The sequence below is a fragment of the Montipora foliosa genome, chromosome 6, assembly GCF_036669935.1.
Source record: "Montipora foliosa isolate CH-2021 chromosome 6, ASM3666993v2, whole genome shotgun sequence".
Lineage (NCBI taxonomy): Eukaryota > Metazoa > Cnidaria > Anthozoa > Scleractinia > Acroporidae > Montipora > Montipora foliosa.
This window is the reverse complement of record NC_090874.1, coordinates 61,296,707-61,322,694: the sequence shown is the minus strand read 5'-3', so window position 1 is coordinate 61,322,694 and position 25,988 is coordinate 61,296,707. Positions and strand designations below refer to the sequence as shown.

The 25,988-nt window shown below is 40.5% G+C and overlaps 3 protein-coding genes across 5 annotated transcripts in view; 1 reads left to right on the top strand and 2 right to left on the bottom strand.

Moving 5' to 3' along the window:
- The first annotated feature begins 258 nt into the window (after positions 1-258).
- Positions 259-15,764, top strand: LOC138006115 (dickkopf-related protein 3-like). Of its 3 annotated transcripts, XM_068852278.1 has the most exons (5): positions 259-294; positions 6,452-6,709; positions 10,595-10,769; positions 12,283-12,565; positions 14,777-15,764. In XM_068852278.1, exons 2-5 carry the CDS (start codon positions 6,662-6,664, stop codon positions 14,820-14,822), a joined length of 552 nt encoding a protein of 183 aa, XP_068708379.1. In that variant the 5' UTR covers positions 259-294; positions 6,452-6,661; the 3' UTR covers positions 14,823-15,764. The 3 variants fall into 3 exon arrangements, with proteins under 3 accessions (XP_068708379.1, XP_068708380.1, XP_068708378.1); XM_068852279.1 differs by lacking the exons at positions 259-294; positions 6,452-6,709 and adding an exon at positions 2,420-2,486 and having other exon boundaries at positions 14,777-15,762; XM_068852277.1 differs by lacking the exons at positions 259-294; positions 6,452-6,709 and adding an exon at positions 6,723-7,072 and having other exon boundaries at positions 14,777-15,757.
- Positions 15,765-16,904: 1,140 nt separating this feature from the next.
- On the bottom strand, positions 16,905-22,822 carry LOC138006114 (uncharacterized). The gene is made up of 4 exons (XM_068852276.1): positions 22,165-22,822; positions 20,289-20,469; positions 17,700-17,928; positions 16,905-17,166 (listed from the first exon to the last, which is right to left on the bottom strand). Exons 1-4 carry the CDS (start codon positions 22,705-22,707, stop codon positions 17,019-17,021), a joined length of 1,101 nt encoding a protein of 366 aa, XP_068708377.1. The 5' UTR covers positions 22,708-22,822; the 3' UTR covers positions 16,905-17,018.
- Positions 22,823-25,774: 2,952 nt separating this feature from the next.
- LOC138008058 (uncharacterized) overlaps positions 25,775-25,988 on the bottom strand; it is a 16,843-nt gene continuing 16,629 nt past the window's right edge. The window contains exon 4 of the mRNA XM_068855243.1: positions 25,775-25,988. This exon is cut by the window's right edge and continues 122 nt beyond it. The gene's annotated coding sequence lies outside the window, so the exon portion shown is untranslated.

Sequence of the window (25,988 nt, the reverse complement as noted above, 5' to 3'; positions counted from 1 at the left end):
TTATAATTAATGGCTTTGTATAGAAACAAGTTCTTTTTTTTAGCCTAATCTACCTTGAGCTACGTTCTCTAAAATAAAATAAAAACTGTCTAAAGTTTCATAGATTTAACGATAAAACTAATACAATCCAACTGAGTCAATTGATTGGAAAAGTACCATTTTAGAAAACTAATATTTTTAATTTAAAACTGAGAGATCTCCAGTGGTTGGTTAAAAACTGGTACCAGCACTTAAAAACAATGAAAAGAAAAGAGATGGGTTCAGTCCAGTCTAAGTCGACAAACTGAGGCCTAGGTAACCATAATTTTAATTTGTATTGCTTTTAACTTTTTACTCTCTCTTAGTTCTTCTTAAAATCAAATTTTGCTAAACATGCTTTGTACATTTATATACATTTCTTTTAAAATTATTATCCTTAGGCTCAGGCTAAAATGATTTTATCAGCAGAAAATTGACATATTGCCTTCGAAAAGACTCACGCCAAACGTAATATTATCCTTTACGCTCTTCGCAATTGAAATTCTCTTCGCGTCCTCAACATTGACAAAACGGTAGCAAGCCATTTGTAAATTTAGCGCCGATGCTGTATTCCCACCCAGAGGAAAGATTATAGTGACATACAACTTAAACGTCGACCAATCAGTCACTATAATCATCTAATTATGACCTGGTTTTCTTTCAGCTGAAGGAAACAATAACTGATCTTGCTTTGGCAAAATTTACCACTTAGCAAGAGAACGAAAACTGTTCCCGCGCTATAATCACGAGATCCGAAGTGGAAGCTGAAGAGCCTTATTCAAGTCTGATTTGGGCCTCAGACTTACCACAAATCACTTGTGTAACACAGAGAGCAAATGAACTTGACTCTTCCCTGCCTTTTTCTTCGCAACGATACCGTTAAACTCGTATTTCGCGCAACATGAGAAGGCAAAATCTACCGGTTTTACTTTTCCTAGAATGCGGTCATTGCTACTGTTAAAGCCATGATCGATGTGTATTTTAAAAATCCACTATAAAACTGGCATTCCGAACACTTTAGGTCGTTTGCAGCCAATCTCTAGAGACACAGAAAACAATGCTGCAACGTACAATTGGTGGTGGACGAAGAAAAGGAGCTAATGAGAAATCTTTTGTTTTCGTCCACCAACATGGCGGCGATGACGTTAAATCGGTTTTCGTCGCTGGCAATAGATTGTTGAATTATCCCTCGGTAGACTCAATCTTGACCGTAATTAAGGTCGGCTCTGGTTCTTGACATAAAAAGTTATACAGCTGTATTTGTTGAGCAGTTGTCGAGTAAAGCCTAATAGCACAGAGACGAGCAGAGGAAAGAGGAATACTCCACGTTCAAAAATACCATAATACTCTTTTTTTGCCCTCCAAACTTTGAATAAGCATTGTTTTTAGTTATCTTGGGACCATTATAAGTCCCAAGAGAAACTGGAAACAATGCTTATACAAAGTTTTGGAGGGTAAACAAGGAGTATTATGGTATTTTAAAACGTGACCCATGGAGTCGCTCCCCTTAAGCAACGAGACTGTCGGTGCTCTTGCATTTTTCATGGTTATTTGAAGTTAAGGTCCTTGTGTAAGTTTTTCATTTCCTACATATCTTGCTACGTTAATAGACTTTGCTCAGCATTCTACACTTGACGAAATCTATACTTAAAATCGCATGCCAATCAGAACGCGGCCCACGATCAATGTCACAAATTTTGCTCCTCCATTTTGAGTACCTTTGGCAATGAGCATACATTATATAAAACAAAAAAATGCAAGGTGACACACTCTAACACCATCCCGGTGTGGCCAGCAAATCACGCATGCGCACAAGCATTTCACCCGGTCAACTAGCAGCCATGGATAAACATTATATAAGGTTTTTTTTTATATCAGACAAAACAGCCTACTGGTTTTTAAAGTAGGACAGTTTTTACCAGTTTTAATACTGCTCTTAGAAATGCCTATTTCCTATAGCACAAAAGACATCACCAGGGCTTTTCTCAATTAAACAGAGATTCCGGAATATACGTGGCGACAAACGTGCCAGAAAGAAGAAATGAAAAATAGCCGAGTTTTGACTGATTATTATTGATTGTCGATGAAATATTCTCATAATTTTCTCTTTATTTTCAGTCAAGCACGAGGTCTGACCAAGAAAATATTTGGCTTGAGGTCACGCCTTGCGTTACTATGGACCGAGAGCCATGATATATATTCCCGCCCTTCCTGACCTGGCTCAGTCAACACGTTTTTTTATCAAAGGCCTCTTTAGAATCTTTAAATATGAAACGATTTTTCATACAAAAACTATTAATATCCTAAAAACATAATGATCTAATCTGTTGCTTATAATTTTCCGCCTGGTTGCAAATTAAAATGAGATGGTTAGACGTGACGGAATCCTCTGATGTCGAGGGCGAGTTACCATCAGGGTCTACGGCATTTTCAAGCCAAGCTCGCGCTAAAAAAACGGCCTTTTTGTGGTAAGATAAGTGAGTCTTTTTAAAGTTAGATATTTTTCACCCCATAGTTTGAGTACAAGTGGAGACCTGAACTGGGCCAGCTTTGATTGCCACGTTTATGACTTAGAAAACTATTTCAATTTAGTAAAAACACTTGGTGAAATTTTGTCAAAAAACCCCACCAGAATGAAGGCTGGTCTTTCATTTACCGGATCCGAAATAATTAATGTCCACGAGACAAAAAAACCATGGTTTCGGTGGTTCGGGTTTTAGTACATGCAATATAGCGATGGAAGACTGATTAACGAATGGTATTGGCACTTTCGAGTGGTACCCATGGCAACCTAAATTTATTGTCAAGGTTTACTTTAATTCCACTCCTTAATTTTTCTAGCAAACTTACACACATGTTTGAAATTAACTCGAACAACTTTCAGCAAACTGTTGGTTTGATAGTCAAGAATAAAGCTGCTAAGACAATACTGATTTTTTTCTCAGAATTCCTTTGTTCAACTTAATAATGCCCTTAACGAATGACAAGTACTCAAACTCTATCAAAACTGTGGTCTACCACCTTTAACCTTAAATGTCATTGTTTAACATTTTTCCGCATTGCGGAGGCAATATTAATTAAACTGAAAGCTGTGAATGGTTTTGATTCAACTGGAAAAAAAAACAAATTTACAGGTGTCAAACGTGTCTATTTTGCTGATCAAGTCAAACTGTAATCGGTCAGAAATGTATCGGACGCACTTTGTAGAAAAATTTGCTAGCTCAGAACACATTCACATCGGCGAAGAGGTAACTATGTACCTAACGTTGCCCAACGGATTGCAGCTTTCTTTTGGTGAAATCACTGCACTATCGGGAGATTTCTATGGCGTACCTGAGCATCCTATCATTGATCAAGGTGAAAAGTCTGAAAACATAGCACGTGGTCGTCGCGAGCGCTTTATGGCAGCATATTCCACTTTAGCGCATGCCATTTACGAGGACATAAAGAAAGAAGTTGACAAGATACTAGAAATAATGCAGGAAGAAAGGAATGCTGTTGACGCTGCTCTGAAGGACGGAAAGCCTCCCAGTGAAGCCTTGGAAAACCTTGGAAACACATTAAGCGAAAAGTGGGACACTTTGACTGGTGGGATTTGGATCCTGGGAAAACCGATCAAATTCGGCAGATACATGAATATAGCTCTGAGCAATTACGATCATTTCGTACCGTCAGTAAAAGACGCTTATTTGGTTGGCCATGAACTGGCTATAGAAAAGGCCAGGGATGCAAGCAAAGGCAAAACATCTGAAGAAAAAGATCGGATCCTTCAAGAAGCGTATTCCATCGATGCATTCGCGTGTCATTTTCTTACAGACAGCTTTGCCAGTGGGCATATGAGATAAGAATTTTGTCAGCAACTTATGTACGCATACCTTGCATCATCTTACTTGCTGTGTCAGTAATGTTGTCCGGTGCGAAAAAAAAATCCTCGCAAATGTTCTCCATAGAAAACGTCCCGTTATCTGATAAACTTCTCTGACAAAGAAACATTTCATTTTAAGAACACCCAGGCGTGAACTACCCGACCAAGTCACTCCATCTAAAGTTGGTCACTTACTAACTAAATACATGCACGATGAAGACAACAAGTATGGCCTGCGAGTCACAAACAAAAGGGGAGATAAGTGGATTGCATACGGCGATGGTATGCTACTGAATAAAGAAAGTAAAAGAAATTTGGAGGTGGTTAGTGCTGCTTTTCAGGCCTCGGTGAAACAAGTAGAGGAAGCATTTCTGCACCCGGAGAGAACTCCAAGTTCCAGCCAAGTGACCGACTACATTCCGTTCGTTGACGTGGACGCGAAAAACAACTACCCAATGTTTCAAGTGAAAGATGGCCAAGTCGTGCGCCGCACTGATCTTGAAAACCTCAGTGACCCCACCACCATAAGTACCTGGACTGGCATTGGAACAGTTGTAAAATTGCAAACATATAAGCCACACGGGTCAGTCATACAAGTTTAGGGCAGTGGTAACTGTCACAGTTTTTAAGAAAACATTGGAATAGTTTGAATCAATGTGCATTTTGTTTTGTCAGGTTTTTTGTCGATTTGAATCAACTGTGTCTTTTTCAAGGAATGTCCAAGGGCATAGCCAGGGGGCCCTGTGGTGACCGTGACACCCCCTTTGTGACAGTCAACAAGATAATACAAACCATGTCTGTGAGACTGGAACAGAGTATTTTATGTCACCTCCAACTTATATCATCCATGCAGCTATTTTGTGGGCCTGTCCTTCCCCCCGTACTCACTGCTCATCCGAAAAATTGTCACTTTTTCACTAAAAACAGCGTGAATGTCGACATGACAAACCGGCAAGTAACCTGGGTTTGAGACAGTGTGATCTGGCACGAAGGGAGGGTTTGGGGTTTAAGAGGAGATATCGTACGTTGGGTAGGTTTTCGCCTCTTTTTCTGAATATGGTGTGCTCGACGTGTTTTATTCAGCATCCTGTCGTGTACGCAACGTGACACGACACGGTGGTAGATATGTTTCCACTCATTGTACTATTGCTAGCAAGACATCGTCGGATTTATTTGCATATGTTCATAAAGCACGGCAAAGTAATTCGAGGAAAATGTTTATTTGGCTATAGTTCTTAAATAAGTGTTCAACCTTGGGACAAATACGGCATTCACTCAAACTACCTTTTCAATGTTTTGTTCAGTTGTCGATACAACACGTATTGGGACATTTCCCTGATTGGTCTGATTGGTTGAACAACTACACAACATCGTTATTGAATGTTCTCCTATCCAACGAGGATGTGAACAAGGCATAAGCATTTCGTCTGCCTTTGGTTTCTGACTAGTGAATGGCTGAATTATGTGTGTGAAAACCACTGACTCCGACGTAAATTATTGCTATTTTAATTACTTTAAGGGACACCCTTGAAAATGTAAGATTCGAATATTGCTATGATCACAGACTTACTGGGTGTGATTTCAGCAATTGCGAAGAGCATAAAAGATGCTACTAAGTTTGGCGAGACGCTTTTTAAATGCGAGTTGTCAATTTTTCGCTCGTGAAGTTCTTTTTAAGAATAACATTACAGAACTGATTCACTGAGCCTGGAGCAAATGACTTTTAAATAAATGTATGTATTTGTTCAAAGCTTTCGAGGCAAAATTTGATTTTAAAAGTAACACATAGAAGGTAAAGAACTGACTTATGGATACCTCAGTTTATCCTTTCCATTCTTCTTAAATGCTGGTACAAGTTTTCAACCAACCGCTGAGGATCGATAACTCTGATGTAAATGAAAATTAGTTTTTACTATCAAGCATAAATCTAACTTCCAATCAATTAATTCAGTTAAGCTATATTAGTCTGTGAAAACTTTGTTTCTTTTTAATTTTATAGAATGGGGCTTAAAATACTTTAGGCAAAGAAAGAACCTGTCTCTACAAGTAGTCATTAATTTGGACGGGTAATGAATATTGGGAGAAGTTCCACTATCACAAAACTACTTGAGTAATAAAGAGGGATATTTTTTTTAAAAAGTGGCTGAATCTTCTTTGCCATTTCTTAGCAACGATACCGTTTAAACTCTCCCTCGCGCTTAACTTGAGAAAAAAAAGTTTATTCAGGTTTCTTCTCGAAGAATGCAGCCGGTCAGTTCTACTTATTTGAGACCATGCATGATCGATTTGTACTTTCTCTTAATGTTTTGAATGCAGTATGAAGACCTGTATTCCAAAAGGTGTTATGTAATGATGCCAGAACAACACTTTCTTGAGAGGAACAATTAAATCGGTTTTCGTCGCTGGCGACAAGTGAAATTATACTCGGTAGACACAGTTGGTTCTGGGGCCCGTTTTCCGAGAGTCCCGAAACTTTTCGGCTCTTTTTCGGGTGTCACAAAGCCCTCTGTGTCTCAAGAACTAAGAGATTTTAAGTCACCAAACTTTACAATCATTTTGCTTTTTCAGGTTATCTTGAAAATATGTTAAAAGACGAGATCATCACAACAAGCCGATGACAGTTTGGTAAATGACCGAAAAGCTTTCGAGACTTTCGTGAAACGGGCCACTGGTTGGAAAAAAAGCAGATGTCGACTAACGTCTAATAGCAAAGAGACAAACCGAAGAAAGAGCAGTGAAGTCACTTGTCTTTGTTTTCCCCCATGTAGAAACGGGGAAATGTGCTCTTGCATTTTTCATCGCGTTACGTGTAGTTCAAGTCTTTGTGTAAGTTTTTTCCACACCCTGCTACGTTAATGGACTTTTCTCTGTGCCCTACACTTGACGAAATGTATACTTAAAAATCGCATGCAAATCACAACGTAGCCCACGATGATCAGTGTCACAAATTCGTCTTCTTCATTTTGAGTACTTTTGAGAACGAGCATAAATTATTCAAGGTTTGCATCAGACAAAACAGCCTACTGGTTTTTGCTTTGTTCTCTAAAATGCCGTGAAATGTTGTTGAAAATCGGACCGTTTTTACCAGTTTTAATGCTGCTGTACGAAATGCCCATTTCCTATGGCACAAAAAACACCACCAGGGTTTTCCTCAAACAGAGATTCCGGAATTTACAAGGCGACAAACGTGTAAGTTGAAATGTAAATATAGGTTTGATTATCAGTGAAATCATCACTACCAACTCGGCTACAATTTTCTCTTTATTTTTAGTTAATTATACAGGGTCATAGCTTGTGCCTATTGACTGAACAGGAGGTGTGAACAGGAAAATATTTGGCTCGAAGTCAGGCATTGCCTTTTGATCGAGAGCCAAATATTCTCTCGCTTGCCCGACTTGGCTCGGTCAATGGCTCGGTCAAACAAAAGAGGTATCTATTATGTTGTTTGTATTTTCCGTCTGGTTGTAAATTGATTGAGATGGTTAGAGGCGACGAAATTTTCATCTACTTTCGTAAACGTGTTCAGTAATAGGGTCTTTCTGCTTTTTCCGACGAATAGTTTTACAACGAAACGCGCGCGGGTCCATGCGGGTCATATGACAAAAGAAAGCGGAGGTCTGGGTGCACTCGCGCGGAGCACCATTGGTAAGAGAAAATGGTAACCCATCTAGAGGAGAAAGGTTTTGATCACAGTAGGACCGTCCACCTCTGTATGTATGCCGATGTGACCAGTATCACTTGACCATATTGCGGGCTCAACTTTAGAGAATCAATACTTGGATTTATCTCCAGCTAGTTTACAGCGTAAATCTCTTTGATATTGGACATCCATGTTATGGTCAATGCTATGGCAACAGGTAACAGGTCCCAGTGAGTTTATCAAGTGCCACCATTGTTCTCCTTGAAATACTGAGAACTGCCTTCCGTCATCGTAGCCCCTGGGAATGCTTCACCAGCCGAATGGCAGCGGCGACAGGCGAGGGTCCGGCGGCTTTAAATAGCCGGAATCTGTGTGCCAAGAGAAGAAAAACCCCTACAGAAAACCACTGGCCCTCCAGGTTGGGGGTTGGGGGGGCCCCCCCCCCCCCCCCCCCCCCCTTCCTCTGTAAAAAAAAAAAAAAGATAAAAACCGCAAAAAATTAAGCGGCCCTATGCGCCAATAGGGGCTATAAGGATTCATGATGATGATGATGTTAAGGTCAGTTGACACTTGTCAAATCATTGTATCCGCTGACCAGTTTTATGTGCCCATGTTGCGGGCTCAAGCTTAACGCTCATCGAGGTCAGCTGCTTTTTTCAAAGCTGACTGATGACTAGGTACTGGGTTTCGATTAGATCGCAGGCTCAAGCAAGGCTAACTTATTGTTACAATAAATAAACCGAGAGATCCGTTTTTAGGCTCAGCTAAATCTATATATCTATATATCATGTAAACATGCCATGCCTAACCCTAACGCCTTTTGGGCGTCATCAGCACAGCGTAGCTGAAAGTGTTTAGCACCCCTTTAATTGGTAGCTTCACATGCCAAACATGTGGTAAGCTGGGTTGGGAACAGCAAACTGTTCTCCCACGGCAAGCGTGTGGGAAGGTGGATCACATTAAGAGATCGGTGTGTCACGTAAATTAAAAACAACAATAAAAGCAAGGTGACACATGCTAACACCAACCCGGTGTGGCCAACACATCACGCATGCGCACAACCATTTCACCCGGTCAATTAGCTGCCATGGACAGCTGTTTCGGCCTTTTGGCTGGTGTTTGCCACACCGGGTTGGTGTTAGCGTATGTCCGCTTGCTTTTATTGTTGTTTGTTTGCAGTAACGACTTTCACCCCACACCTCTGACTTTCCTAAGAGCGTCAAAGCTCAGTTGGTAGAGCATTGCAACGATATCGCAGAGGTCATTGGTTCAAATATATACATATATTTCATTCCTAGCAGCTCCTGGTGTTTTCAAGTTTAAGTCATTGTTCTTCTGTTGTTTAGTCTGTTATTGTTGTTTGGGTAGTAAACCGATGGCATTGCATGAAACGGGAGTTGGTACCTGACTCGGCCCAAACTTCATCCCTGTCCGTAAGGTGTAGAGGTTCTGATTACCTGGTATCAAATATTTTAAGTTGTTTTACGGTAATTTGAAAAGCTACGGGGAATAGCATCTTTCGAATTTTTAACTTAATTTGTTGCCATATAAACTCTAAGGACTGGAAGCTTTTTATCGCCGGTTCATCCTACTCAGTTATAAATAGATACCGTTTTAGAAACATAAAACGAATCGAAATTCTTTATAGCTTGCTTCCTTAAGATCTCTCGAGCCGGGATTTGTTTTTAGAGGAACGGTACCGATTAGATGCCTTAAGACTAATTATTTATCGTGGGATCATTAGCAGTTGTCAGTTTATTTAGTTTTGAAAACCTCACTTTGCCGGCTGGTCAAGTGATCTCAAGTCCCTAGCTTGCTTATCGGGCTGGATGTTGGCGCGGGGAGCAAGTAACGAGCGGCGAAGAACGGCGAAGCCGCGCGTAGAATGGGAGGGCTGCTGTGAAATAGCCCAATTTCGCGGATATATTAAAGTTTAAATTAAAACAATGAACATGATTTCGAGGCTGTGGGTAATAAAAATAAGGATTTGTATGATTTTATTCCCCAGAGCCTCGCGACGACGCCTTTTGTTTAGGACTGAATGGGACCTTTGTATCTGGCGATGAAATGGTACCAAAACCGCCATACTAGGTGGAGAGCAAATTGCACACTGGGACATCTAAAACAAAGCAACTTAATTTACATTTTCTTTGCTTTAGTTGTCCCAGTGCTCAATTTGCTCTCCAGTATGGCGCTTTTTGTACCATGTGATCGCCAGCTGCAAAGGGCCCATTTTAATATATCGAGATAAGCCTTATTCGCGCAGCGGCCATATTGGCCATAGACAATAGATTTCGTACCCGGAGCCTCGAGTTGAAATGTCTGGGAACGAGTTTCGATGCGCAAAAACATGTTTGGGAATCAACATGGCTGCCGTGTGATTAAGGCCTATTTCCTGGCAATTTCACAGTGGTCCTCCCCATTCTCCGCTCGGCTTCGGCGCTCGCTACAGCCTCCCGCCAGCTAGACAGGCTACTTGGTTCCAAATAGGTCTAGTCTTGCTTCACTCCACAATCGATTAGTTCCTAGTGAACTTTAAAACTAGGGCCAGTAACAACTTCCGAAAAAAGCTCAAATTCCTAAGTATTTAGAAATAGGTGTTCCCATTTCAGTCGCAGAAGTTGAAACTACCTGTTTTGGAATAACTGAAGGGGTCAGACTGCAAACTCCCTATACAACGGTATTCTTATTTGCTTTATACACAGAACACATGGCAGGAGGGAGCAGGGTTGGCATAGTGTTGAGAGCAATCGCCTTCCACCAATCTGGCCCGGGTTCGATTCCCGGATTCCACGCCATATGTGGGTTGAGTTTGTTGGCTCTCTACTCTGCACCGATAGGTTTTTCTCCGGGTACTCCGGTTTCCCCTCTCTTCAAAAATCAACGTTTGATTTGATTTTTTCTGATTTTAGTTACTTTTTAGCTTCCCCAATTTGCAGAGTACTCGTGCTTGGCTTAAGAACCTTGAAAAAAAAAAAAAACACTCGTTGTTGAACGAATCGACCGAATACCTTCTCACCCAATTCGATTTCATTTTGACATGATTTGACTAGTGATTTTTTTTTCTGTAGCAATTCATTTCGGGTTTCAATATGCGGATGACTCCATGGCGTTTCCCTGCAATAGTGGTCTGCAAGGGTTGCACTGACGAGTGCAATGTCAACAAAGATTGTCCCCCCGGGAAATTTTGTGACGTACATACCTGCAGAGATTGTCTACACGTTAATGCAGCTTGTCATTTCATTGGTGGGTATTCTTATTTGTTTTGTACGCAGAACACATGGCAGGGGGGAGCAGGGCTGGCGTAGTGTTGAGAGCACTTGCCTTCCACCAATCTGACCCGGGATCGATTCCCGGGTTTGACGCTTTAAGTGGATTGAGTTTATTGGTTCTCTGCTCTGCACCGAGAGGTTTTTTCCCTATAACCAACGCCCGCGGTATTTGCGACCCGCAGCTTCAGCTATTTTGAAAGTTTAATAACCTACGCGGACTAGACGTTCGTTTCAATGATTTTAGAGCAAAGGAAAGGCTGCTCGCAGTATGTGGAAAACGAACTGGCACTTCTCCCTAATTCTGTAGGTCAAAGCTAAGCTCAGAAAAACAAGTCGTCATGTTGGATCCCAAACAATAAATTAGGAGGAATTTAAAACCATTTCCTGGGGCGTAAAAACAAAGTGACGTGATCTTACTTGATCTGTTCTCTTCCCTATTGATGTTCGAGGGATTTAAAACTAAATATTTTGTCGAATATCTAAGTTTTTGCTTTAAGTCTTAAATTCCTTTTAACTTTTAATGGCTCTAACAGTAGTTTCTTTTATTTAATTTACCAACTTATCCAAGACGGCGTAAAAAGGTCTTTGTTGCGTTATCTGTGTATGATTAGGAGATTTTAATCAGGGGACTGTAAATAAAATATTTTCATTCTCTTTTTTGCGAAGATGATGAACAGTGTCAAAAGGAGGAGAATATTCTGTCTTGTAATTGTCAGGATATGTCCAACACCATTTTCAGCGATAAAAACAATTGCTGCTTTTCTTCGAGATGTTTTGAGCTGTTTCCATGGAAACGCAAACTATTGTCAAATACTTGTGAAATGTTCGTGGCTAGTCTGACGCTGTGTTTCGTCTTGGCCAAGAGACTCTTCAGAGACCTTTAAAATTCGAAGGAAAACTCGTTGAGCATCGCGCTTAAAGTCCCGTCCCGTAAAAATTTAACTCGTGATTACACGGTTGGGAATCCTTCTGCGTAGAGGGCCAGACTATCAACAACTAGAATTTGCGAACGGGACTTCGGGTGCGATGCTCAACGAGTTTGCCTTTGAATTCTAAAGGTCTCTGAAGAGTCTCTTGGCCGAGACGAAACGCCTCGTCAGACTAGCCACAAACATTTCACAAGTATTTTTCATGGAAACCCCTCAAAAAGTTGAGGAATATAAAAAACAGTGACCAATAACACGAGCCCTCCATCTTCTATATTAACCCTCTGAGTCAACCTGTCGTGTATCTTTTTATTTTTAGAAGCACCACCCAGGGAAAGAAGGGGGGGCTTAGTTTTGTTTGTGTTTTCATATTAGCCAATCATAAGAGGTCTAATGCAGCACAAGGGTACAATACGTTAAACGGATCCAATGTTTTGATGATAATGATAAACTCTCATATGTATACTCTTAAAAGCTTACATATTCTGAGATAGCTTGCTGATTTCTGTACAGTGTACGCAGAAAAAAAAACATCCAGCGTTTTTCATTGTCACATACTAGGTACATGCTGTGAAGGGTATGTCTGCCAATACGGTCACTGCACCAAAGGAGTCAAACAGGGTGAACCTGGAACTTACTGTGATAAAACGTCGGACTGCCTCAGCAAGGAGTCGTGTTGCGTTCGGGAAATTTCGGTGAATTCACACACTTCTATATGCAAGCCAATGTTGGATGAGTTTGAATCGTGTGGACCAATCAATTTATTTCACCACATTTACAACGGCGGGATGGTGGAACCGGACTGTGGGCCATGCAAAGATGGACTGCAGTGTAAGAATGTTGGGTAAGCTTGAGTTACTTTGGCATATAAGCCATGATACCTTGATTGTCTAATAAACTGGCAATTCAATTTTACTTTACTAATTTGGACTCGGCAACACGGCAATGACTATAGATTGTAACTACCGTCAGGAGCCCATGAAATGGAGCCTCTTCCTTTCATACTGTGCCTCGGAATCAACCTTTTCCCAAGTAGGGTTATTAATAGAAGGCCTCTCTTGCCGGTTTCGACGTTAAAAGCCCAATCAAGACAGATCTATGACAGTGCTATTGTTTTACGTCACATAACCCAACAAACACGCATCAAGCTGGATTTTTTTTTCTCGTTTTTGCCGTGGAAATGACATTTTTCCTGGGAAAATGCCATTGAAAAATAGATATATTCGGGAAAGGGTTGACCCAAGGAATAAATGTAAATAGAGGCTCCATTTGACAGGCTCCCGAAGCCGTGACTTGCAGTAGTTCACGAGAGAATGAGGTTAGCAAGTTGCTTATTATATCTCTGGAGGCTCAAATGAAGCAACGGAAACAAACTATTAAATTTAATACTGCAGAAGTTTGCCAGTATTAGCGTGCGCTCTTTCTGAGAGATATAATTATTTCCTTGTTACATTGAACTTGATGTTTCTTTGTTCGATACCGTTGTTTTAAAGACGAAATTAAGGAATTTAAGCAACGACAACGGCGACGGCAACGAGAACATCATCTCAAAATATAAATTCGCGTTGTTGTAATTACTCCGTGACTTTTTATTTTTCAACTTTTCAAATATGACAAGGGTGTGGTATTTACCACAACCGAGATAAACTAAGAATAAAGTGAGGATCCGAGCCAGGGTTCGAGCCAGGATCCTAGCTAGGATCCGAGCCAGGATTCGAGACCTAACCTAACCTAACCTAACCGAGACCTACCCTAACCCTAACTAGACCTAACTAGACTAGAACCACCGCAAATAGACCTAACTTAACCGATTCGAGACATAACCGAACCGAGAGATTCGAGAATAAATAGCGGAGAAAGCTCATCTTAGCTCGAATCCTGGCTCGGATCCTAGCTCGAATCCTGGCTCGAAGTTCAGGTATCCTCGTGGTATTTAACAAAAATGACACTCATCTGAACGGCACTTAATTTAGGGGAGAAAACTAAAATTTATCCTCAAGCACTGACGTTCTTGATAACGTCTCAAATTTGGCTATTTCACGTTATTAGGGAGCTTACGAAACGACGACGCCGACGGCAACGACGACGCTATAAAACAATAGGTTTAGTGAGCAAAAACAATGGCTCTGCACGCTCTGCACGTGCTTTTTACATTTTGGTACATTTCTTTGCCGTCATCTCCAATATGACGACGTGAAATGACCAAATTTAAGGTTCTGTGGAGGACGTTAGCACATGACGATGAATTTTCAGTTCTCTCTCTACGCTTCCAACTCACTCATACCAGTTTAATTCCTCGACAGTTACTACACATTTTTAACGCGAAACGACATGAAATAGTTTCGTAGTGATATGAATAACGCGAACTCGTATTTTTAAATGAAGTCCTCGTAGCCGTCGTCGTCCTCGTTTCGTAAGCTCCCTATTAGGGAACTTAAGCAACGACAACGGCGACTGCAACGAGAACGTCATCTCAAAATATAAATTCGCGTTATTGTAATCGCTTCGTTAATATTTCAACTTTTTTAATATGACGGGGGTTTGGTAGTTCCTCAAAAATGACGCTGGTAGGAACGGCGCTCAATTTAGGGCAGAAAATGAAAATTTATCCTCAAGTAATGACGTTTTCCATAAAACCTAAAATTTGGCTATTTCACGTTGTAGTTTTGCTGACGACGGCAATGAAATAGACAAAAGTGAAAAACACACGTGCAGGGCGTGCAAAGCTATTGTTTTTGCCTACTAAATATGCAAATTTGTGACGTTCTCGTTGCCGTCGCCGTTGTCGTTGCTTAAGTTCCCTATTGTTTTTCTGGCGACGGCAAAGAAATGGACAAAAGTGAAAAACGCACGTGTAGAGCGTGCAAAGCTATTGTTTTTGCCCACTAAATATGCAATTTTTTGAGGTTCTTGTTGCCGTCGCCGTTATCGTTGCTTTAGCTCCCTTTTGTTCTTGAGAGGGCGTTGGGAAAAATGTCTCTTCAAATTACGAAGTAATATGTGTTACACTATTTCTTGGAAAAGTTAACTCTTGAATTTTTTTTTCTTTTTACAGGATAAAAGGTTTGCATTTCATCTGCCTGAAAGAGGATGAAGACTGATTGTTAACGTATAGGCCTGAACGAAATCGTCTTTTGTGAGGTCAAGGCAATTGAATTTTCTCGGTTGGAGACGGTTTCCAGCGCATGCAAAACTAAGGTCATCTTTTGATACATGCCTCACTCGTAGTACAAAACTAAAACTTGATTTATTTTCTCTAAAATGTAAGGAAGCTTATTAAATTCAAAATACAAAATAAAAATTAACATTGTCACGGGACATACTAAATCATCCTTCAATGCAAAGTAATTTTTCTTTGATCATGATTTTAATAGAATAGTACTTAAATGGAAGTGGCATTCTTGAAAACGCCTTTTCTTTTAGGGAACCAGAATTTGAAGGCAATTAATCCTAGGACGTACAAGGGGTAAATAGGTGGTTTTCACGTGACGTCATCGCGGCCATGTTGTTGGACGAAAACAAAAGATCTCTCATATTAAATAGCTCCTTTTGTTCGTCCACCAGCAATTGTACATTGCAGCATTGTCATATGTGTCTCTCTAGAGATTGGTTACAAACCACCTATACATGTCGATTTTTCCCTACGATTTTTGGTTCAACACCGGAAAATTAACAACGTATTCATGGTGAAAATCTGTAAATAGGCTTCTGATGAAGTGTTTAACTCTAGCTCAGAGCTAGGATTTTTTTGTAGTTTACAAATTTTCTTATTTGAATGTAACGTAGCTCGCGCAGTTTTCCGTGTGTGCAGCATCGATCTTATTTTTGTCCATATTTGGGCATAACATTGTATATCTCGCTCTCTCACCAATCTCCCTTCGGCTCGCTTGCGCGACCAAAGCGGGCGGTTCAACTAACTCAGAAGGGACTGCGAGCAGTCTAAAAAAATCCCCAGCTTTGTTCCAAGGAAAAGAGTTGCAAGTTACACTCTTCAAGATCATGTACTTCTGCTTCTAATATATTAATTGAGGGAAAATCAACTCCTGGTTCACTGGTGGTTGAGGACACAGAATAAGAATAAAAATATATTGCGATGTTTGCGTTCTGACTGGCTTACGAAACCTTGTTTATCAGCTCATATTTCTTATGACCGCGCCAATTGGAAACTTTGTGGGGAGAAGCGAAAATTTGAAGTACCCAAGCATTCAATTTCCATAAAATTTGTTGACGTTTATTCCATTCGCGAGTCCAAGTATGTTTGATTGACAGTTAAAGGCCCGTGCAAATGGCTTCATTATTTGCTTCAACATTCGTTCGATTTTGTTGAACAGCGATAGACCTTATTCCAAAATGGCCGTCATTTAAATATTCTTTTGTTTTTATTCAAATTAGCCCTTGATGCCTCGTGCTTGAGCTGAAAATTCAAAAGAATATTTTGCCTTGAACGAGGCATCAAGGTCTAATTTCAATAAAAACAAAAGATTATCTAAATGGCGGCCATTTTGGAATAACGTGTATGTTGAAACTGGCGTTGCCCTCCTCCTCCAGCAGTCAACATCGTTCAACAAAATCGAATGGATGTTGAAGCAAGTGTTAAAGCCGCTTACCCGGGCCTTAAGTTTCAGTTCTTTTGCTTAACTTTTGACTGTGAATTTGGTTGGGTTTGTGTAGCGAGAACAGAAAAACATGCAAATTTCTTTGTGTGATCTCGTCGGGAAACATTCGTTTAACAGGACACAATTCCGACGAGATGGCCAAATAGTATCCAAAGCGCCCTCATGGAATAATGGCGGAAGGTTTTGCATTCAAAGATGTCAATGCAGAGCTTGAGCAAAAATCGCGCTCGGAAAATGAGAAGACAGAAATTGACCGTTTAAAAATTTGTCTCATTGGCCTCCGGCGTTTTGTCAATTATGAATAATCTAAGGTTTAATTTCAACTTGCAACATATTCCCAAACTATTAAAAAGCCTAGAGGGGGGGTCCATCCATTTACCCATCATTGACCCCTACCATTGATGTGTCGGTTGTCTTGTTTGACCGATGGTTAACTGACGGTCTAAGCAAAGATCATAAACAACAACCCCTTTTTTTCCCTTTACGAACGGGCCACAGCTGCAGGTTGGGGTGGAGATAATGGCACAGAGCATGCGGAAATGGGAATTTCACATAGGAATATTTACCACTTAAGTTGTAACCCTGCCATTTACTTTATTTATTAAAATGTATCGTCTTAATGTTTTACAGTGATCAAGAGGGTATCCATTATCTGCTCTAACGTTTCTATGTATTATTCATTTAGAATTTGAGTTTCTTGTTTTTGTCCTCCTTCTTTCCGTCTTCTGTTTTTGTTTTCTTCTCGACTGAAACCTCATTCTTTTCCGGCTTTTCCTCATCTGATGCAAGTTCTGGCAAATCCTTTAGGCAGACTTTGCGCCCAAAGAACCTAAAGGAAAAATGTTCATGAAATGATGAAACGCGTAAAATAATTACTATGCATAAACAGTGAATATCAAACATGATAAGGCTATCCTTACACCAGCGGTGTGACCAAAGTTTCTACCACCTCGTGTACAGACGAATATCACACCTATCTATACTTTCCCGTCTTATAAAACCCTTGTAAGACAATCACAACTACTAACAAAATTAACAAGGAGACACGCACTTTTATCGGTGATGACTCAGGCCTGAATACTCGGGAAGGAGCCGAACTTACGAACTTCGGATAACTAGTTCGGATCCTCTGGCCAGTGGGGCCTATGGCATTAAACTAAGTTCAAGATATAACAATCGTCTTGTTATTCCGCTATGACTTGAGGCTATCGACATGTGGAATTCTTCCACTCTTGGAAAAGGAGATGATAAATGTCAGTTAGTCCTGCTGGGTGAATAAAGAGATGATGCATTACCCAAGCATTAATAGGAATTTTTTTAAACAAATAAGTAAATAAAACTGTACATCGATCCGTGTCATACCCCACAATCCTGCACACCAGTCCCTTCTTGCAAACGTTTGGGAGTTCTTCACTTCTTTTAAACAGTCCGGGAGCGATGTCAAACATGCTGCGAATGGCGTTACCACAAGTTGCTCCCTCGTCAAGCTTGGCCATGCACACTCCACTGAAGCGAGTGATATCGGTTTGCTCTTGACAACTTAACTCTTCTGCTGGAGAATGGCATTCACTGTCCAAGTCACAGAGGGTTCCTAAAGTAGAACAGATTCTTGTGAACACAGGTAAAGATGTCTTCTTAACTGAGGTGGCTAGCCATTTATTGACCGAATAGATTGCTTTCCAAGGTGGAAACCTCAGTAACGGTTTGATAAATAATGTTTATCTGCTACTCAGATAATAGTGAGTATGGGAATCGGCGACGGCAAAGGCAACGGCAACGCCAGAAAGCCTTATTGTTGGTTTAAAGAAGAAACCTGATCGTGCTGCATTCATTTTATTGACACGATTTTTTCTTTGTACTCAGCAACATCGACTTGAAAAAACCACGTTAAGGTGATTCCCTTGCGGTTTTGCATGGCGCATCTGCTATTGCGCATAAAATTGCGACGTCTAAGACGGCGGCAATTCCCGCCGGCCATCTGAGGGGAGACAACAAAGGCCACTGTTGCTGTTCAAAATCATGATAACTCCTCTTGGAAGAAGGTCTTGTCCTGGAACTCGCCCCAGCCCTTTCACGGAAAATGATCATTTGAAGCCGCAGTTGCCCCTTTGCCGTACATTTGTGCTCCTCGCGTGTTGTAAAGAAATGAGCACAGTGACATCCCCTTTTTAAGTGTTATTTCCTCGTAATAAGTACACGGAAAACACATTTTAAGAAGAGAAAAAGTTGGATAGTAGAAGTTGTATTATTTATATATAAATGACGTGAAACTGCATTTGGAGCCAGGCACTGATTGTGACGTGATGATGTAGCGCTCCAATTTGATTACATTTCCGACTTTGCAAAATCGAGCAATTTTAAATTACTTTACCGAAAGATTATAGCCCGGACAAACAAGTAGGCTCAAGTTCTCAGTAATATTCAGTAGCTTTTGCTACAGAACAATAATTGTTCCGGTTGATCAAGTTTCGAGCGCTTCTCGCGTAATTCGGTAACTGAAACACTTAGAATAAAGGGCATACAGCGCGAAAACAAGCCCGATGACCCCATCTTTTTATTGCATTTTTTAATTAATGTCCTATGCATGAATATTAATTGTGCCAAGTTTGATTCAAATCTGTATAATACGTCATTTTCAAGGGAATTACCTTATTTTACGGTCTTATCCGACAACTAGCATGAGTTTTCAACAGCAAATGGTTCATTCTCCATCATTACTTCGAATGCGTTCATACTAATTTAGTTATAGGACTTTTTGCCCATTTTGTACGACGTGAAAGTAAAAGTGGTCGCCATTTGTGAAAGTAGTATGTAAGTTTCCCTATCCAAAGAAAACATATCACACCATTCATTCCTCACGGGAACATTTAGAACCCACAAATGACCAGCTCCCAACGTCAGTGGCTTCAAAGCTCAGTTGGTTAGAGTGTCGCACCGGTATCGCGAGGTCACGGGTTCAAGCCCCGTTGAAGTCCTGAATTGTTCAGGCTTCTTTTTCCAATTGAAAAAATTGCGTTCATAACTGCGAGGATCATACCTTCACTTGATTTCATATCCGCAGTTCATCTATGATCCATTTCATATATCATTTCATCGTTGATATCACACCATTGTCACCCAGAATTTCGCTTTTTCTTTGCAAGCCACATAAACCTTTGCAGAACTAGCAGTATGCTGGACCAACAACCGTGATTTGAGAAGAGTGGGTCTATTCTCAATTTTACGTCACAAACTCCTTTGCATTCCTGCTTGGCCTTTTGTTAAATATATAATCAGTTTTGGAAATATACGGCATTTTATACTAGTGCCCAGTCCCCTATGGAAAGTGATTCCTTTTTTCGGACATTTATTTAAAATTATCTTAAAATGTCCAAGCACAAGAATGATGTACCCAATAGTGTTAACATCATAAAGGTAAATTCAGCCACCAGAACATGATAAAAAGTGTTGCAGTTTAGCTGAGACGATGTTTGTGCTAAAAATAACTTTGACATGTCATGTGATACAGCGTTCGATAGAACGCACTTCTAATGCAGACTGAATTGAGATTTTTGGGACAACCGGTGCATTGATCTTAAGACTCCAAATTGTGTCCCCAACAGAATACAGCAGGGGCAAACACGAATGACATCATTGCCATTGCTATTTTAACATACCAAACCCACCAATACTCGAACGCACTCTTTAATTTACGATTACTGCTAGTATATCATCCTGTGTAGCAGTTAACAGATCTTATTGCTGCTAACGATGCAACTAAAGTTATTTCGTGTTGTATAAAACGGATCGATAGTTAGACCACCACCTCACTTATTTACATAAAATAGATCTGAGCCCAGGCCTTAATTCACCTGAGTGCTATATGATCCCTCTGATTTATTCTACCTCATCAACCGAATCATTTTTCTTATATTATCTACCAAACCTCATCCTTTTTGTGCGATGTCTCACCTAAACCTCCTTCCTCCGAATTTGCAATGCAGCGACCCCATGTGCATCTGTATTTTCCTTGCTTACTGTTGCACTGTTCCTTTTGTGTGCAGCTGGCACCAGGATCCAGTTGCTTCTTACAGACCTTGAAAAATGCGTCGCAGAACATTCCACTATCGCAATCCTTGGCTGAACTGCATTTCTGAAATTTTATGGCCAATACAAATCATGTCAATTAAAGCGAGAAAATATCACAGACTTGAACAGTAGATTTGACCGACGACAAAAATCGGCGAGACACATCTTCACCTGGTCCAACGAAGGGGTTGCCTTAGCAAACTATTGCCGATACATATTTCAATGTACGTAGAGGTTCAATTAAATATAATGTTCTGTTCAGTCTGCTTAAAAGAACATCTATGATTAGTTCAAGTCACGAGCATGAGCGTTTTTCAGTTTACTGGCAAATAAATACTTCTTTACAACAGGGTTAAGGCCCTGTTTACAAGCAGATAGGGTAACCCTACTGCTAGGGTTACCCTAGCGGGAGGGTCAAAGATAGCCCGGGTTTACAAGCGAACGAATTGCACAGGTAGGGTTACCCTACCACCTGGGACAACTTTGTGTGCTTGGTAACCGCCAGCATGCATCGCAAACAAAATGGAAACCGCTAAAAAGTTGTCCTGGGTAGGCGAGTTGTCCCTAGCAGAGCGTTTACAAGGCAGCTAGGGTTACCCTAGCGCTAGGGTAACCCTATCACTCAACACGTTGATGAAAAAAAGAAGAAGAAATGTGTGAGTGCTAGGGTAACCCTCTTGCTAGGGTAACCATCCCTCCTTATAAACAGGGCCTAAGGGTCGGATGGAATGTTGGGGGAGCACCCTTTTCTAGATTGGCCATCTAGGCCTTCCCATCTTGTCCACACACATCTCCAGCACCACGAGATGTGATCATATATAGCCTCTCCGCATAACACGAGGGATCGAGAAGAGTAACCTTATAAAAAATCCTTTATAAAAATCCCACCATCTGACCTCAGGTAGGGCCAAGTGAAGCTCAGCACTATATTCTGTTTGGCAAATGAATGAATTACTACATCACCGGAAGCTAATCAGAGAATTAAGCCAGGATGTGTTTGCAATGCACCGGTACTCATTGCAACTTCAAAACAATTGTCACCCACAGTCGTCGGATGATTAGTTCGGATGGTTTCTCCGAAACTAATTTGCCATTACGAAGCACCACTAATTGCCCTGATTGGCACTTGCGGGTTATTGGCAGGTACCAGTCAGAGGTTACCATACCCTTTACATCAATCAAATCAGCTATGCGCTTTGAATTGCCTCTTGAAGTTTTTTCTTTTAATATCTTGGTCAAAGTATGTTTTGACTAGCCTTAATTGCAAAACATTGCTTGTTTAAGAAACAAAAATTATCTTCGATAAATCTGCTAGTACCAGCCAGATTCAAATTAATTAATAAACAAAGGATGGTACGGTTAGTAACGAGTAGACAATGATTGAGCTAAAGAATCTTGCTTGGTGATAACTAGAGCGTGGAAAGTTTGGTTTTCAATCAATACCGCCACCTTTAAGAGTTTGGATTAACAATAGCTCAATAGAATACTGTTAGTTAAATGACCATTGCAAAGTTACGCCGGCATACTCTTTTTTTTAACACCTCCCAGCCTTACTGGCTTAATTTCCAGTACTATCATTGCCAATTTATTTAATAAGTGAGGCTCATAAATTTAAATTGTTTTTAACACCGAAGGAAAATTACCTACGGAAACGCAGATCTAATTTTTAAATTGGTAGACATAACTGGTTAAAAGGAGCATAGTCACCGACTAAAAGAACTCATGGCCGAAATAGCAAAATAATTGAGCTAAAACTCACAGGTTCCTTGGCGTCTTGGAAGGGTGAGGAAAATGGTCCAAGTTCAAACTCCATAGCCGAAGGCATCTGGACTTTTCCATTTTTTCCCTTGGGGAGCTTATTCTTGTCCAGTGTTGTGAGCGACTTGAAAACTTGCGATACAACGCGTGGCGAGGTCTTATTGTCTGTGGAAACAGTTTCAGATGTAATCGTGTATGTCTTGAAAGGACCACGAGTAGAATTTTTCACCTTTGTCGTGGTTTTAAAATCCCCGGATTTACCCGACTTTGGCACGAAGTCACTTAGTCCAACTGGCTTGTTACCGGAAAACAGATCGTCCAATCGCTCGCGGATGTTAGACAAAATATCGAAATTTGGAACCGGGATGCGAATAGCAAATCCGGGGAAGAAACCTTTAATCTCCGGTTCGGCTTCGGGCTGTTCGATATCTTGTTGGCTCTGTTTCTTCTCCTCTTTTTGGGCTTCATGTTTCTTGGGCTTTTTGGCGTCGATTTGAAGGGAGGTTAACGCCAACAGCACGAGAAAAACGGTGATCTTGTTCATTTTGACCAGCTGCGAAATTCGATTATCGACGATTTGTTGTGATTTCGTGGAGACAGCAATCCTTTGCCTTTGTTAAGCAAAGCGCTGATCTAAATAGAAATCTACGTGTGGTCTCATACAATTTTCTCAAGCAATTTAATTATTAATTCGTTGAAATAATTGAACAAGAGTGACCTCAAAAAGGAAGGACTTGGGCTGTTAAATGATTTCATCTAACTATAAATTTGCGATATATTTGCTTAAGAAAAAGAATATGTTGCGCTGAAGAATTGTACATGTTTTTGCTATCGATTTCTATGTTTATTTCAAATTGTTATGGCTTAAGAATCAGATAAAGACTAAAGAAATATCAGCTCATAATCTACAGCATTTCCTAGATAAAAACGAGGTAACTCTTGATGTTTACTTTTCTCTTTGATTCACCTTTTGGTGCTCGTCAAAGCATGTAAACTGAGATCGCTCATGAGGTCATTCTGGGTGACTTGGCCTTGCTTGCTCAGTTAAGCAAAATAATGGCATCAAACCTGCTTTAGTTCACTTGACCTTAGTTTTATAGTAGCTTTGGGTCATTGCTCACCTTGTTTTCAAGGCATGTGGGACTGGAAATTTTTCCTTTAGTCTCTCAAAGAATGCTGAAAGCTATCGATCGAATGCAAAACTGGCCGCCAACAAATTATTCTTTTGTCTTTGTGTTAATTAGCCTAACTAGCCTCGGTCACACGCGTAAAATTGAAAGAATTTGGGCTGTAAAACGAGGCTAGTTAGGCTAATTAACACAAAGACAAAAGAATAATTTGTTGGCGGCCATTTTCGCATTTGGTCAATGTAATGTTTACAAAACGAGCAGCAGTGTGGTTTAAAAACACAAGGCATAGCCGGGTTTGAAAACTCCCTGAGCCGTAGCCGACTATTTTTAGACCCGACAAAACACGTGTTCCGCGTTCACAAAAAGCGTATCCATCTGAAGTCTGAACAAAGGTTCAAAATGTGAGAGAGATATATAAGCATACAAGAAAAGCAAGCCGGGCCTCAATACTAACAAAAACCCGGTGTCTCGCCATCATTTTGACACAGATGTATCCTTTGTTTCACGAGTACACATGCAAGGTAACTTGATCACGGCGCCCGCTGAATTCGATGTCACTTTCGATTTTGCGATTTACTTGTGCAGCCAAAAATACAACAGATTTATTGAACGTAGCAAAAATCTCCCAAAATGTTTTTCGCTAATGGTAACTTTTTATATTCTCTGTTCAAAATTTAAGTTGTTTTCATGTCGCAAATTTTGTTGCTGATGGCAAAATATTTTATTCCCGATCGACACTTCCTGGAAATGTCCTTCTGCTCTTCCTAAAAACTGCGTATCAATAGGCCACTTCGGAAAATACCATAATACTCGTTGTTTGTCCCCCCAAATTTTGCATAAGCATTGTTTTTGTTTTCTCTTGGGACCATTGTAAGTCCCAAGAGAAACTGGAAACAATGCATATGCAAAATCTGGGGGGACAAACAAAGAGTATTACGGTATTTTCCGAATTGCCCTATATTTATTTTCTTTTGCATCAATATTTGTTATGCATAAAGAAGGCTAACAAAATCTGTACCTTGCTTAGGGTGCACTTTCGAGCGTTAAAATAGAATTTTCGGTCCTACGTTTCTGACGGCAAGTCATATATCCCATCCTAACCCCGCCGGACAGGGCTTAACTTCAGTGAACTTCTTCGTAGAAAGCTGTCACGCTGCACGCTAGCGCTTTTGTGGTGAAAAAGAAGTTGTAAGGGAACTTGAAAATGATCAACATATCAGCCTCGAAGCCATTCTTTTTCGATTCACTACCACACGTACGCAATGCGTGCCTACGTTTCGGTGGCCGAAGAGCACTATTCAGCTTGACCAGTACATGTAGTCCATGACTAACACTGACAAATTATCTTTATACCTTTTATATTTTAGTAGCCTTTTCTGTTTTGATATTTCCGCCAAACCAGACGTTTCCAACCAATCACAAGCCTTCCAAAAAACAAAATGCTCAGACTTTGCTGAAAAGGCGAAAAAGTGCCCAAGAATGCTCGAAATGTAAAAAAAGTAATCCAAAAGTGCTCAAAAGTGCCCAGCGTAATCGGGACAAACCTAATGAGTTGTCCTTATCCCAGAGCACATTCGCGAGTTTCGGCGACATTCACGGCAAAGTCAACGAAAACGTCGTTTCAAGATATGACTTGGTGTCATTGTACGTATATCGCGATTATTGCATCTCATCCACATTGTACAATTTAGGTGAAGTATACTAAACCTAAATATTGGTACGGGCGGATATGAAGTACGGTAAACGAGAAAATGAAAACTTCATCGTTGCACGTTCCCGTTGTCGTCAAAACAACAATTGATTTCATATTGTTGTTTGGTAGAGTGCAGCAAATATATGCCACCAAAATGCGGCAGGATTATTATTTTCGCGTTAAACGAAAATATTCCTGTTTCGAGGCACTGCCTTTGCCTTAGAGGTCGTTATTGCCAAAACTCTCTTTAACATAAGAAGTTCGGGTCCAAACAGAATATGGGCCCAGGATTTCCCGCTCAGAGACTAGCACCTCACTGAAATGAACTTGAAAGGCCTTTCAACGTTCACGCGTTTTTGAACCTAGCCTCCAAGTGGGGACGAAATTTCGAAAATCTTCAGAGGTTTTTTTGTTGCGATACCAAAATGGAATGCTTTCCCGGTTTACCCTGAAATCATTGGTCAACACTTGTCTTGCTCTCTCCTCAATGGAGCCGAGATTTGGCCGTTAAAAGGCTGCGCAGTTCACTGGTACGCCTTTACAATCCTCATCTCTTTCTCGCTCTTTAGAGTTTAGTAGGCGTATTTCGAGTCACTGAATCTTCAGTTCTAAGCATGTGCAATGCAGAAAAATCCAAACGCAGTGAAGGTGCTCAGAACTGTAAACTTGTACCAGTTATGCTGCTGCCCACTCGCTACGCTGGCTCGGCAGCAAAATTCAGTCTTCAATCCACAAGGCAACAAATTCTAAACATAGCACACAACGAATACATTTTACATCTTCCAATATAAGAGTTTTATAGGCTTTAATAAATACAAGATTTTAAGTAAATTATAGTATATTCAGTTTTCCCTACAATACTTAATAAGAGGCATAGACTCCATACACTGTTCTCTTAAGTAAATCTAAGATTTTTAGGAGACAACCACTGCAGCCTATAAGCGACAGTCTTTAAGATATGATTGTCGTATATTTGTAAGTAAAACTTTATTTATCTTTAAA

Excerpts from the sequence above, each read along its gene's own strand:
- LOC138006115 (XM_068852277.1), top strand. The coding sequence starts at position 6,941 with ATGTTGTTGAAAATCGGACCGTTTTTACCAGTTTTAATGCTGCTGTAC. Across the intron at positions 7,073-10,594 it reads ATTTACAAGGCGACAAACGT|CAATTCATTTCGGGTTTCAA; the intron begins GTAAGTTGAAAT and ends TTTTTTCTGTAG. Across the intron at positions 12,566-14,776 it reads CTGCAGTGTAAGAATGTTGG|GATAAAAGGTTTGCATTTCA; the intron begins GTAAGCTTGAGT and ends TTCTTTTTACAG.
- LOC138006114 (XM_068852276.1), bottom strand. The coding sequence starts at position 22,707 with ATGAACAAGATCACCGTTTTTCTCGTGCTGTTGGCGTTAACCTCCCTT. Across the intron at positions 17,929-20,288 it reads TTCGGAGGAAGGAGGTTTAG|GAACCCTCTGTGACTTGGAC; the intron begins GTGAGACATCGC and ends GTTCTACTTTAG. Across the intron at positions 17,167-17,699 it reads CTGGTGTGCAGGATTGTGGG|GTTCTTTGGGCGCAAAGTCT; the intron begins GTATGACACGGA and ends TTTTTCCTTTAG.